This window comes from Plasmodium malariae (assembly GCF_900090045.1).
Source record: "Plasmodium malariae genome assembly, chromosome: 9".
Taxonomy (NCBI): Eukaryota; Apicomplexa; class Aconoidasida; order Haemosporida; family Plasmodiidae; genus Plasmodium; species Plasmodium malariae.
In genome coordinates, this window is record NC_041783.1 from 37,100 (window position 1) to 51,571 (window position 14,472).

Genomic DNA, 14,472 nt, shown 5'->3' on the forward strand with positions numbered 1-14,472 from the left:
TTTTCTATTTTTTAAATTTAATCCTAGCTATTATAAAATAAATTTATATTTTAAGCAAAAAAAAAAAATGTATTGTAACAATATTTATTCAGCTCATAATATATTTTTTATTTATATACATATAAAAAAAATTATAAAAAAAGAATACATATATATATATATATATATATAACCATACAACTACATACATTCACTTCGTTTCTTCATACTAATAGCAAGACACTTTTATTCTTAATTAAAAAAACTCATAAATTTTTTATGTATTCCATATAATACAAATTTAATACTAAAATAAGTTAAGAAATAATCCATACTGTCTTTTTATATATTTACAAAAATAAATTGATACTTATGACAATAAAATTATATAAGCTTTTATATATATATACCAAGTTATATATATTTTTCAAAAAAATTTTCTTGTTACATACAGAATTATACATATAAATTGCAATATTGATGTAAAATAAAAAGATACTTTAATATAAAATGTGAATAAGATTAAAGCATTCAAAGTTACAAAAAATTTAATATGTAACATCTTACAGTTCCTGATAAAAAAAAAACGCTCACCTAAAGGTCTACCTATTAAACCTATTAAATTATAATTACTTTTGTTATTTTTGCATATCAATCAAGATATTATAGTTTTTTATAATTATAAAATACTATTTTACTTTAAGAAAGATGCTTCGTATAATACATATCACTCTTTATACGTAATAACTTTCCATATTTTATAGATTTCATGCAGATGTAAAAAAGCCCTACTAAAATAATAATCCATAATATATATATTGGTACAATATTTCTAATAATCTGATTTACGCCTGCATTAGCATACTTAAATAAACCAAACAATAGTGCATATATTACTCCAACTATTAAATGGACAATAAATAAAACAAAAAATTCACTATCTTTTCTTTGTATATATTTTTTTATAAACTTAAAATCAGAATTTGTACAATACCTAAGTACATTTTTATAATATATTTTGTCTAACGTTCTTTTCCCAGAATAGTTATTTACCTTATTGTTTACAGAAGATTTATTTTCCCCAACTTGATTATAGCCTACTGAATAATGTGAGGTACATTCTCTTGGAAGTTTAATTTTTCCTTTGGACACTCTTCCATTCTTATATATATGTTTCTTTTCGTATTCTCCATTATATCGAATACCTTTTTTTTCATGTGCTATATTTAAACACTTTTCCTTTTTATACTTTGCTAGTAAGCGATAATTTTTTGTACATAATTTTTCATCAATAACGTCCTTCTCATACAAATATTTACAAATACTACTCTAAAATAACAAAAGAAATATTCAAAATATAGAAAAATAAATAAATCGTAATATGAAATATCAATAGAAATATAAAAAACACAAAAATGAACAACAAAGATATCTTTAATTAAAATATGTCATGCGACTTCACTATTAAAACGATATATCCATGTTAAAATGAGAAATGCCCCGATTTTAATAAATAAGAGTAGCTTAGATTTCACTTTCATACTGTATATTTTTAATATAGTAATATGTCTTGCTAATAACAAACTATTGACAATAAATATATTTTCATTCAAAAGGGACACTATATTTTTTTTAATAAAAAAATAATAATACGCATATAATAAGTATAATACAGATTACAACATGGAAAATGTAACGGAACTCTAAAATTGTATTAACATATTTTAACCTTAATATTATTCACAAAAGGCAAACACTAATTTAATAACATAATTTTAATGTATTAATAATTATATAAAATACTTAATTTTGTTATTTAGTGCAGTAAAATAACTAAATAGATATTATACCAATCCTTTTCAAAATAAATTAAAAAAAAATATATGAGTTCTCAATAATTGAAAACATACATTTTATAAAAAATATACAATGTATAAAATGTACATTATACAATTTTCTGTATATTAAGAGAATAAATGCTAATTATAATTATATTTCCTTGCTAATAATTACTTTTAGATAAACATTATATTTTGGAACAAAAGTTTATTATTTTTAAAAAACATTATCATAATATAATAATAGTAATAATGAACTAAAATAGAAACATTTTTACAAATATTGTATAGTTTTAATTTTAAAAATAGTAATTTTTACGGTTTTATTTATATTTGAAAAATCAATATTATATGATACCTATGTACTAAAAAAATATGAATTTTAAAATCAATTAAAAAAAATAGAGTTCTTATATTTGTATAATAAATTTTAAAAATTATAATTTATAACTATGTTTAATTTATTCCACTACTTCTAAATGAAAATTTTTAAAAATTTCCTCTTTATATATTTTTATTTTAATAAAAAGTATACTTTCTTAAGAAATATTAATAAAATTTAAAGAAAAATAAAAAAAAAATGGAGATTAAAATTAAAATTGGTGTGAACATCGTGTATACAATATAATAAAGTAATAGATATTTCTAACGAAATATATTTACCATTTGAATATTATATACGCGTTTTTAAATTTACATAATAAATAAAAAAATAACATAGTAAATTTGTAAAATGTATGATTTCGTAATTTTACTACTAATAATATTTGAACAAATAAATAACTTTTAGTTAATTCATTTACATATACATTATAATAAAAACAGTTTTTACAAATACAAATTAATGAACGTAATATTATATATTGATAAATATATCTATAACAGCAAAATTATTCTCTATTAACATATTTACTTTTCTATATATTTTGGAGAAAGAAAAATTATAAATTACAAAAATATTATATAATTAATAATTTAATATAGATCATCTAATATAGAACTCAATTTTTTTCTCTTAAAATATTTCTATTCTAAGGATAAACTTAAAAAATTAAAAAATTAAAAAAAATATACTTAAAAGAAATTAAAATTTTTCTATATATATTGTTTTCAGTTAAATTCACTATAAGACTGGCATTTGTGAAATACATTATTTAGTTTCTTATAGGTTTTAGTACATTGGATTATGTCAATTTTTTACGTAATTAATAATTTAATGTATAGTATAAGATAAACCAATTAAAATTTTACAATAACCTATATAGTAAAATTATTAAATAATTTGAGGAAAATAAGTGCATATATTATAAAATCATGGTAAACATTTGTATATGAACACAACTTTTTCCACATAGTAACATTCACTGTTTGTAAAAATATTTATGAATCATTTTCTTAAAAAATAATTATTTATCTGTATGAATTATTTATGTTATTCTTAAATTAAATATATAGTACACAAATACTCTAACGTCCTAGTAATACCTTAAATTTTCTTATTAATTATACATTCTAATAGACAATTGTATTCTTATATATATATATATATGCACAATATAAGTCAATAAATTACACATATATTTACCATTATAACTTCTTTATATTTAATAAAAAATTTTATTGCATAATAATAAAACAAGTTTAATATAAAGCAATAATAAATTTCAATTTTAAAAATATTATTTTCATTTTTATACTAGATATACCCTATTAAAGATAAAAAATATTAATTTAAATATTAAATTTTTATTTAATGTAATATATTTTATATTTTCAATATAATTCATATAGTGAAACTTAAGCTTTTTTCTTATACAATAAAACAAAAAATACTTAAAATGATTTCCTGTTATATAATTTGTCATATATAGTATATGCTTCACATTTTCGAAAAAGTTACAATAATACATTTTATACATAATATCCTTTAATCTATGATGAAACATGTTATTGTTTATAAAATAATCATATATATAAATGTATCTTGCAAAATGGCAATAATTTTTTTATGCAAATACAAAATATTAAAATTGAATATGTTACTTATAAAATACTTATGACTAAGTGCAAAAGTATATAGCTTTAACAATTTTTTAATGATGATCGTGAGACCCTTAAATCTAGAAAAATCCAAGTTCCTGTAAGAACTTCATTAGGTGATCACAACCATGAGAAAAAAAACTACTCACGTTAAAAGACATGAAATTATTTATTAATTTCCACTAATTACATTAACAACTATTACATCATTTTTCTTATTTTTTCTTTTGCTAACAATATAAATTATTCCAATTAAAATAATGAGTGAATTTCCATAATATCTCAAATCTGCTAAGACATGATATTACTATAGTAGGAGTTTTGTATTTACGAACATGTAATTTTTTTTGTAAAACTATTCTATCCAATCCGGAAAATTACGTTTATTCATTAAGGAGAAAAGTAAATTCATGGAAATCTGTAGATAAGTACAATAAACACACATCGACAAGTAGCTGTGTATAAAATTAGATGTGTTCATGTGGTAGCGCATATTATATAACACATTATACTCGGAGACTTATTTAAAGAAACCATTATTATATAATATATTAATAATCTCTACTTATACCATGAAAAAAAAAATTAAATTTGTTGAAATTATTTAATTTATAAGTATATTTTATAATATATTTCTAATAAAAATTATTTATATAAAGTACATGTTTTTTTATTGACTAAAATATATGTATTCTAATACACTATACTAACTTCGTTTGATTAAATACAAAAAACGACATTTTTATTTTTAACATAGAGCTAACAACGTACTTTTCTCATTACGTCTACCTATAGTCATTTTAGTATTGAAGAAGGTAATGAATATAAAACAAATATTTTTCATCAAATATATATATTCTAATATAAAATCAACAAAATTATATTGATTTTAATATTATATATTAATTTTGATTCAATACATACATTTTTAATAGAATTCAATTTTAGCGCACAAAAATATATATTAAGCAATAATATTAAATTAATTTGCAACAATAATATATAATACAAAACGAAAATCATTAAAACATTCATATCTAAAAAAAAGCGAAAAACATAATTTATTAATGTTCTTATAAAAATGATACCTTATATACATGTATAGTTATAACATTTTATCTATAATAAGTATGACTTTGAAATATATAACAATAAACATATTACATATAATACTTCTTATTAATTATTAATTTATATGAAAATGCATATTCCTTATTGTTCATTTTATTCTCTCATCAACTTAATTTGTTGATATTTTTCATTATTTCTTAATGTCTTATAAATCACTACTATAAGTATAAATGATAATATAATCATAAGTACGCTAAATGATATTATATTAATATAGGGCTTTATTACATCTGGAACCATATTTTCTATAGGTTCTTTGAAATATTTCCAGATATCAAGTGATTTAATATCATTCCAACTAACATTCAAAGACTCTATTCCATATAATCCGGGTATTCCTATTCCCAACAAGAAAAAAATAAAAAACAGAACTACTACAAATCCATAACTTTTAAATTTTATTTTTTTTAAAGCTATATCACAAATTTTTCTGTTTTTTCCAAGAAATTCATCATAGTCTTTTTTCTTAATCCACCTTCTTTGAAAATGGAAATGTTTTCCATCAAACATACTAGAATTATGATCCACAATTTCAGTATAGTATTGTTCCTTATTTAATAAATCTTTAATTGATTGTTTGTATTTTATATAGGCATCATTTTTATTATTAGATATATCTCTTTTTTGGTTCCTTTTATTATTACTTGAGTGTTCATTTAAACACACATTTGTTGAATCTTTATCCTGTTTATATTTTCCTAATAATCGATAATTTCTTATATCTAGTTTCCTGTGAAAGTAACAGTTCTCATCCAGAGGCTTATCAATTATACACTAGAAAAAGAAAGGTAATATTTATTATTCAATAGAATAAATAGTTTAATTACCCAAATTGATATACATAAATATAAAAGAATACAAATATGAAAAACGTAAATATCCTTAAAATATATAATTGCAACAACTCATTGTTAAAATTCCATACCAATATTAAAAGGATAAATGTGGAAATTTTTATAAATAGGGATAACTTAATTTTTTGTAGCATTTTATAAATATTTATTATTCTAATTTATTCGACAGAAAACAAACTAATAATAATATGCTTTTAATGACAAAGGATGGTATATTTATTTAAAATTTTATTTTTATTATTACTTCATAAATACATAATAAAAAGTATGTAACTATACTATATTTTTCTACATACGCAAAGTAAAATTACTTTTAAAATATAATATATTATTTTTGTCATAATATTATTTAAAAAAACAGAACATTTATGAAAATGTAGTAATTCTAATATATTCATAAATATTTAAAATTTATAATTTAATTAATGTATAACACTAATTAATATATGCTTTTTTTAAACAATTTCAGCATAAACAAGTATATTTGTGATTTCTTATTATATGTAAATATTGAATTCATCTACAGAATGTAGAGAATATATATATATTGTATCTTTCAGTATGTTAAAATAATAATTACTGATTTAGGGATATTATCCTATTAATAATTCAAAATTTCAAACATTATATTTTGGAAAAAATATTTATTTTAAATAAAATATAATAATAATAATAATAATAATAATAATAATAATAATAATAATAATAATAATAATAATAATAATAATAATAATAATAATAATAATAATAATAATAATAATAATAATAATAATAATAATAATAATAATAATAATAATAATAATATTATTATTAAATGAAAAAAACATTTTTCATTGCGTTAATTATAACAAGTGCATTAGATTCCAATTAACAACTATATTTTATTTTGTATAATATATTTTGAAATGTAAAATTTATACAGCACTATTTTATAAATGAAGATACATGTATTCTGAGTGCAAATAAGGACTGAATTTTGTTTTTCTACGATAACGTTTGAAAATTACAATTTTTAATTATGATTAATACGTATCATTATTTCTAAATTAAAAATATTTATATTTATCTACATAATTTTATAATTATTTTTTAATTAAGTATTAAGTAGTGCAAATATCAATATTATAAAAAAAAGAAAAAGCAAAAAATTGCTTAATGACAAAATTGTTACAAAAATATTACTTTATTTACATTGATTTAAGGATACTGCAAATGCAATATATTTACAAATAAAAATAATATATATAGTGTACAATATCTACATAACAAATAAGAAAAAATAGCAATGTAATTTACTTTGATGTATGATTTAGTAATTTTTCTATTTTTATCTTTAAACGGATACTTTTACTTTTTATTTATTCCTTTATAAATACATGAAGTCAAGAATAAAATTTAAAAGTTCATTATAATAAATAGTCATAAATATATAAACAATAAATGATTTATTGATATTATATTTACCAATAAAAAAATATTATAGTCCAAAATATATATTCCGTAAGTACTATAACCATAACAGTGATAATTATGAAAACATGATATTCACAGAGAATTATTGTAATTATCTGATATATAATATTTTATTATTGTTCTCTTTAAAAACTTTTATTCCTACAATTGAATAATTAAATAACTAAGATAAGTTGACAATATTACAAATACTAATACTATTATATTTTTATAATTTTACATTATTAATACACTGATAGTACAACTTATTAAGACTAATATATAACTAGTTTATATGTTTCCATGCTTTTATCATCTAACGTTTTTTCTCGAATATAATAATTTTATGTAAAATATAAGGAAAATAAGTTTTTAAATGTAATATAATAATTATATGTAAATATATTATAAAATTAATTACAAAATATAAGCACAGTATATCATATAATTGTGCTAAAAAATTATTAAAAATACAATTTTTCTGTTTGAGCAACATTTACGATAACTAAATATTTTTTCCTCCTATTTTTTTAAAATATTTTATATTTTTCTATATTATTTGTGTTTTTGCTAAATTAAGTAATAACATATAAATAGATTAATATCCCTATATAATATTTAATTTTATACTTCTTTAACATGCAAACCATAAATGAAATATTCTCTTATATATATATTTGTATTAACGTTTTATTATTATTTCATTTACTTGTAGATTCAATATTTTTTTTTGCAGTATTAACTTCTGAATCTGTTATTTTTACTAATGTATTGTGTTTTTAGTTATGGTTTTCAAATATATAAGTATTTAAAGTAATTCTTTTTTTTCCCCTCATAATTATTGTATAAAAGACAATTAATATATTCTTACATTTACAACAGTAATTTTACAACATTTTTTTATTTTTTAACGATTACATTTTCTTCATATACTTAATAATAAAACATTACATATATTTAATTAAAACATCTACAAAAATATATGGAAATTTTTTTAACAGACTTAGTTAAACCTATGTAACCAAAAATAAAATAAATGTACATATGTATTATTTAAAAAAAAGTTATTTTTTTTTTAATTTCATTTTATTTAAAAAATGAAATGTTACCAATATAAATTAATTAGTAATTTTCTATATAAACTACATATATTTCTATGCTTCTATAATACAATATTAACTATTTACATAATATATTATTAGACATAAGAAAATGAGAAAATATAAATAAAAAACACAGATTATTATATAAAAGCAGAAAAAATATATACTTCTTTATTACCCCTAATGATAATTTATCTTTTTCCATAGATATGAATGTATATAAAATTTTAATAATATGAAAAAAAAAAAGTATTTATGCATATTATTTGTTAACATTTGATTACATTTAATTCATTAATTTAAACTTATTATATTGTAAAAATTATAAAATATATATGGTATATTTATAAGTTCCCATATAATATATATTTAACTAAATTTTTAGATATAAAATTAATTTTACAATTAAGATAAATAATAAAATTATAAATAGTAGTTACTCTCATTTAATTGTGTATATTTAGAATTAATAAGTTATTGAACTATAATAAGTACCTAAAAATTAATAAAGATATTATATTTTAAATTTATATTTTATTATTTACATCAAAAAAATAAAAAATAATAATCCATTGAAAGGGAATTTACAATGTAAATTTTTTACAGTTTATTTATCATAAAATTTATTTTATATAATGAATACTTTGTTTGCTTTTATAATATATATATATATTTATGTACTACATTTAAACAAAATACATCTTCATCGTGTCAATAAAAATAAATCAAGACATATTTTTTTTTATATTAATTGTAATCAAATATTTTTCAAATTATGTCAACAAATATTCATTTTAAACTAGAGAAAAATGAAAACATATAGAAATGTATTTTTGTAGTCAAAATATAAATTAACACAAGCAATAAATAAAATTATATAAATTGACCCACTTAATATTAATTATAACACACAAAGTCATATTTTTCATACAAATATATGAAAATATACAAATATATTCAATAATTCAAAATATTCAATTTGGATAAAACAATACCTTAAATTACAAACTAAAAAATATCATATATTAGAATTCACATTAAAAATAAGATTTTTTTTTACTAGTGGGTATCCTTTAGTACAGGCATATGTATTTACACTTATAATCTTTATTCAACTATGAGTATTCATAATATGAATACAATTCAAAATATTATATATAACTGTTAATATTAAGTGTTTCATTACACATAAAAAAATATTACTTATTATTCATTTTACTTTTTCCTGAACTTAATTCTTTCGAACTTTTTAACTTTTTTATGATAATAAAAAACCGCTGATATAAGTATGATACCTAATATGAATAAAGGCACAAAATATATTAGAAATCCCAAAAAATATCGCACACAATAGTTAATATTTTTACCACTTTCCTTTACCAAAACTTTTGTGAACCATTTTAAAGACGGTCTGTTCAGAATGTCATATAAATGCACTAAGGCCGGAGAAGCAGGTTTTGTATATAATTTTGAAATATCATTAATATGCTTAAGATATGAAATATTACTTAGTTGTCTAACTTCTACGACAGGTGATATAAGAACTATTACTTTAAGCAAACCATATGTAAGCCCATATCCACAAAATTTATCTAATATAAATGATAATGCTAACACCAAAAAGAGTAACAAAGGTAAAGCAAATCGTAATATGCATTTTTTAAATATTATTTTTTTATAAATCTTATCACTAATTGTTATGTTGTTTTTAAGAAAATCTGCATAATCAAGTTCTTTGAATATTTTTTTTTCCAAATGGGAATATTTTTTTGTTTCAAATATACAAGATTTACTTTTTGTATCTTTTCTATGACTTCTTGCATTAGTTGGTAAAATTCCATTTGACTGTTCTTTTTTTCTTTCAGCATATTTTTCATTATTAGCTATAGCAATTTTATTGTTCACTCCATTTGGTATCTGTTCATTTAAACATACAATACTTGAATCCTTATCCTGTTTATATTTTGCTAGTAAACGATAATTCCTTGCATATAATTTACTAAGGTGTTTGTCGCATTCAAAGAAAGATTTGTTATGCCTGCTCTGAAACATAAAAAAATATTTGTCATTTAATCAAGTGAATAATCTCATACTAAAAAAGCACTAATAAAAATAAAATACAAATAATAGTAATAATATTATCACACCGTATAAGTATTTATATGACATATCCAACTTAAAAGGATAAAAATAGAAATTTTTTTAAAAAACAAGAATGTAATTTTTTCTTTCATCATATATATCTATAATACGATAATATACTCAGCAAGCATATAATTAACGATAATAATATATTCTTATAATAAAGAGTCACGCTATTATTATTTGTTTATATATATATTTTTATTATTTTTTCGATAAAACGTAATAAAGAGTTCAAAACTATATTTTTTATTTACAAAAAAAATAAAGAAATAACATCAAAAATAAACTATAAAATTTTAATTTAAATATTATCTATAAAAATATAACTTCACTTAAAATAACATAATTTAAATTCATTAACAAATATTCAAAATATACAAATTATTTATTTAATATAATAATGTATTTAGATATGCTTTTTATTAATTCTTTTCCATTAGAATAATAAAAATATATATTAATTAATAATACTTTTGTATACTGAATATATATAGAATACAGAATATAGAGAATATAGTTAATTCTCTGTTCTCCATTTTAAGAGAACTATTACTATTTTCAACGCCGTTTCCATAAAAATAATAGTAATTTTATAAAATTTATATATTAGAAAAACTAGTTACTGCTAATATAAGTATTATATATTTCAAACAGTGTAAAAACAATAATAATAAATGAAAACAACAATATGTTGTTTAAGTTCTCATTTTATTTTATTTTTATTATCATAATTATTTACTATGTTAGCATATTCGCTCTTATATTGTCTATAATATTTATTTAATATAAAATTTAAAACAAATGTACTAATTCACTAAAAAAATATATATTTGAAAGGTAAATATAGCTCATCTTTTATATTTGAAAAACCTTTTTTGAAGGTTACATTATTTAATCATATATAATTTATATTATTATTTATAAAAGTAATGTCTGTAAATTTATGATATTATTTTATTCTTTTTTTAATTTAATATATATTTTAAAAAGAGATATATAAAAAGTAATAAATATATGAAGTACAAAATAATGATTTTATAAATGTATTAATATAAACAAAAATTGTTAAGACAATGTAGTTTTTTAATTATGTCATTCGTAAGAACGATTATAATTTTTGATTTCTATATTTATTACTATAGTTATTTATATAATTTTAGTAAAAAATAATCAAGTACAGTCATTACGTAAGATATATATAAAATGAGAAATGTTCTTTATATTTAACATTTAAATATTAATTTTTATAATTTCTAAAATTGAAGTTGTTTCATTAATAATTCATTCTTTAAAAATGGATTACATAGTTATTAACGCTTAATTTTATACTTCAATTTTAAGAAAAACTTTTAAATCTACCAAAATTATTCTTGTGTGAAAGAAGTTATAATGTATATAATTCTCATAGTATATTTTTTATAAAAAAACATTTAAAAGATCCAATACAAACATAGAAAAAAGTAATAGTTAAAAATATAAATAATTCCACTGGGTGTATTTATATAAATTGTAATTTTATAAATTAAATAAAACGATTGGACATTTGTTTTAATATAAATCTCCATGAAACATTTAAAAATGTGCTTTTTTTACATAAAGTACATATTTTTATTGTGAATATTCAGCAATATCAATTTCAGATTTATATAAAATCAAGAATAATATAATATATATATATATATATATATATATGTTATGATAGAACATTAAATTACTTTAAGAGGATATATTATAGTACAAAAAAAATAAATAAACATGTGAAATTCTAAAAGTATTTAGTATATATTATTTTCCTTTAGTTTGTTAATGTATACTTCAATATTTTATCTATATTGCATAAGAAAAAGTTTATAAATATACAACAGTTATTTGTTCATAGGCATACAAATTCATTAAATGTAAAGGAAAATATCATTAGTTATATAAAAAAATACATTTCTTAAAACGTTATTTTAAAAACAACTAAACTTAAATTTCATAACGTCCTACATCAGTAATTTATTTGAAGTATTATACCTGTAAATAAATAAAAATTCAATAGCATAATTAAGAAACTAAAAAGAATACATTTCTACCTTTTAACTCAGAATAAAATAATCACCATAGTACCATTGATCTTCACACATATAAAAACATCCTAATGAAATAAGATATAAAAAAAGTATTAAAACTGTTTAAAATAATGCATTCTATTAAGGTAAATACTAAGCGATAGTTATATATTCTGAAAGTTTTAAACTTTCTTTCCAAGTAGAATAAATACGTTTCTTGTATTTATATATAGGAATAAATCGCCTTTATAATAATTTTTCCAAAAAAAAAAAATATAATGCATCGAATACATTATATATAACTGACATCCTTTTCTTAAGTAATTTGTTTGGCTTCATATCATGAACTATAATAATACATACAATAACCATATCCAAAACATTCTGGTATTACGTTATCTTTTCATTATCTGAAATTTTATAATCTTTTCAAAATGGCATATCCTTAATTTTATATTACTTGTTCTCATTTCATTTTTTGCTAATAATATATAGCTTCATAATATCATATATCCGTCTTCATTGTTCTAATTATCTAAATTTTTTCAAAAATACACTACAATGAAATAAAGTATTTTTATTATTTACAATGTGATAAATTTACTTATGTTTAAAGAAAATATGATTATAATATATATAACAAGAAGCAAAAAAAAATATATAGAAAATTTTCTGTTATATTACAATGCCTAATTATTAAAATAAAAACCTATCCAAATAAAGAGAATAAATATAAGTATTTTAAATAAAATAAATATACATTTTTCCCTTTAACTATGTAATTATTTGATTTTTAAATATATGCATGCACCTAAAAACTTTGCTGTATATTCAAATGAAATTGTCAAAAAAGTATGGTTATTTGTGTAGTTATTTTTTTTTTGAAAAGTATAAAATAATATATATAATATACAAATATAATATATAAAAAAGATAAGATAAATTTAAAAATACTTTTGTAAATATTACGAATTAAGTTATTTATTCAAAAATAAGAGTTAAATAAATCATTTTTGATAAAACTAATTTTATTAATAAGTTCTCAATATATATACATATATATATATATATTAATAATATAACATAACAATTCTATATTTTTGATACCAATAATTTTCAGAAAGAAATAAAATACAATGTTTTTTTTAGTCCATATATATTTTATTTTATTAGAACAGAAAAAATATACTCAATAAAAACGGGTACATTAGCATATGTTAGGAACATAATTATTAATCCCTTTCTCTCAGTTTCCTAATAAAAATTTTAGTTTAGTGTATATTTTATATCTTCAAAAAATATTATATACTTAAATAAATATAAATTAATTCATATTATATAATAGTATACATAAGATGGGAAAAAAAAAAAAAAGACAATTTTTTTTTATAGTACAAATTATAATTTGACAAGTGTCATATATCTATGACATGAAGAACATTTGCATAGTAATTAAAATATTTTATTCTAAAATTTAATTCATTTACACAATTTTAATTCTTCAAAAATTACTAGCCAATTTAATGCTTTTCTATATGCGTTCCACAATAAATATGTAATACTACAATTTTCATATAATTTAAAAAAATGAATTTTTCTAATATGAATAAAATATAAGTTATTATATTTAAGAATCCAAAAATTTATATTTTTCTTATCTTTCTTTTTTTTTTGAAAAAAACAAATTTATAACTTCTAAATAAATGATAATTTTATAAAAATGTATAAGTAAACGTAGAAAAAAAAAACATTTTTATTTATTGTGATTATTAAAATATAACAAATTACAATGAATATAACATTTCAAATAAATTATTAAGATTGTAAAATGATTTAGATAAGAAATACTAAATGGTAATAAATAACATAACACTAAATG

General features: G+C 18.1%; 3 protein-coding genes across 3 annotated transcripts; all 3 read right to left on the minus strand.

Moving 5' to 3' along the window:
* Positions 1 to 678: 678 nt before the first annotated feature.
* Positions 679 to 1,520, minus strand: PmUG01_09010600 (Plasmodium exported protein, unknown function; the record flags this gene model as incomplete). Its single annotated transcript, XM_029004795.1, has 2 exons — positions 679 to 1,308; positions 1,437 to 1,520. The coding sequence occupies 2 exons, from the start codon at positions 1,518 to 1,520 to the stop codon at positions 679 to 681; spliced, it is 714 nt and encodes a 237-aa protein (XP_028861449.1).
* Positions 1,521 to 5,081: 3,561 nt separating this feature from the next.
* On the minus strand, positions 5,082 to 5,976 carry PmUG01_09010700 (fam-m protein; the record flags this gene model as incomplete). Its single annotated transcript, XM_029004796.1, has 2 exons — positions 5,082 to 5,762; positions 5,914 to 5,976. 2 exons carry the CDS (start codon positions 5,974 to 5,976, stop codon positions 5,082 to 5,084), a joined length of 744 nt encoding a protein of 247 aa, XP_028861450.1.
* A 3,636-nt stretch (positions 5,977 to 9,612) lies between these two features.
* On the minus strand, positions 9,613 to 10,634 carry PmUG01_09010800 (fam-l protein; the record flags this gene model as incomplete). Its single annotated transcript, XM_029004797.1, has 2 exons — positions 9,613 to 10,440; positions 10,545 to 10,634. 2 exons carry the CDS (start codon positions 10,632 to 10,634, stop codon positions 9,613 to 9,615), a joined length of 918 nt encoding a protein of 305 aa, XP_028861451.1.
* Positions 10,635 to 14,472: the final 3,838 nt, after the last annotated feature.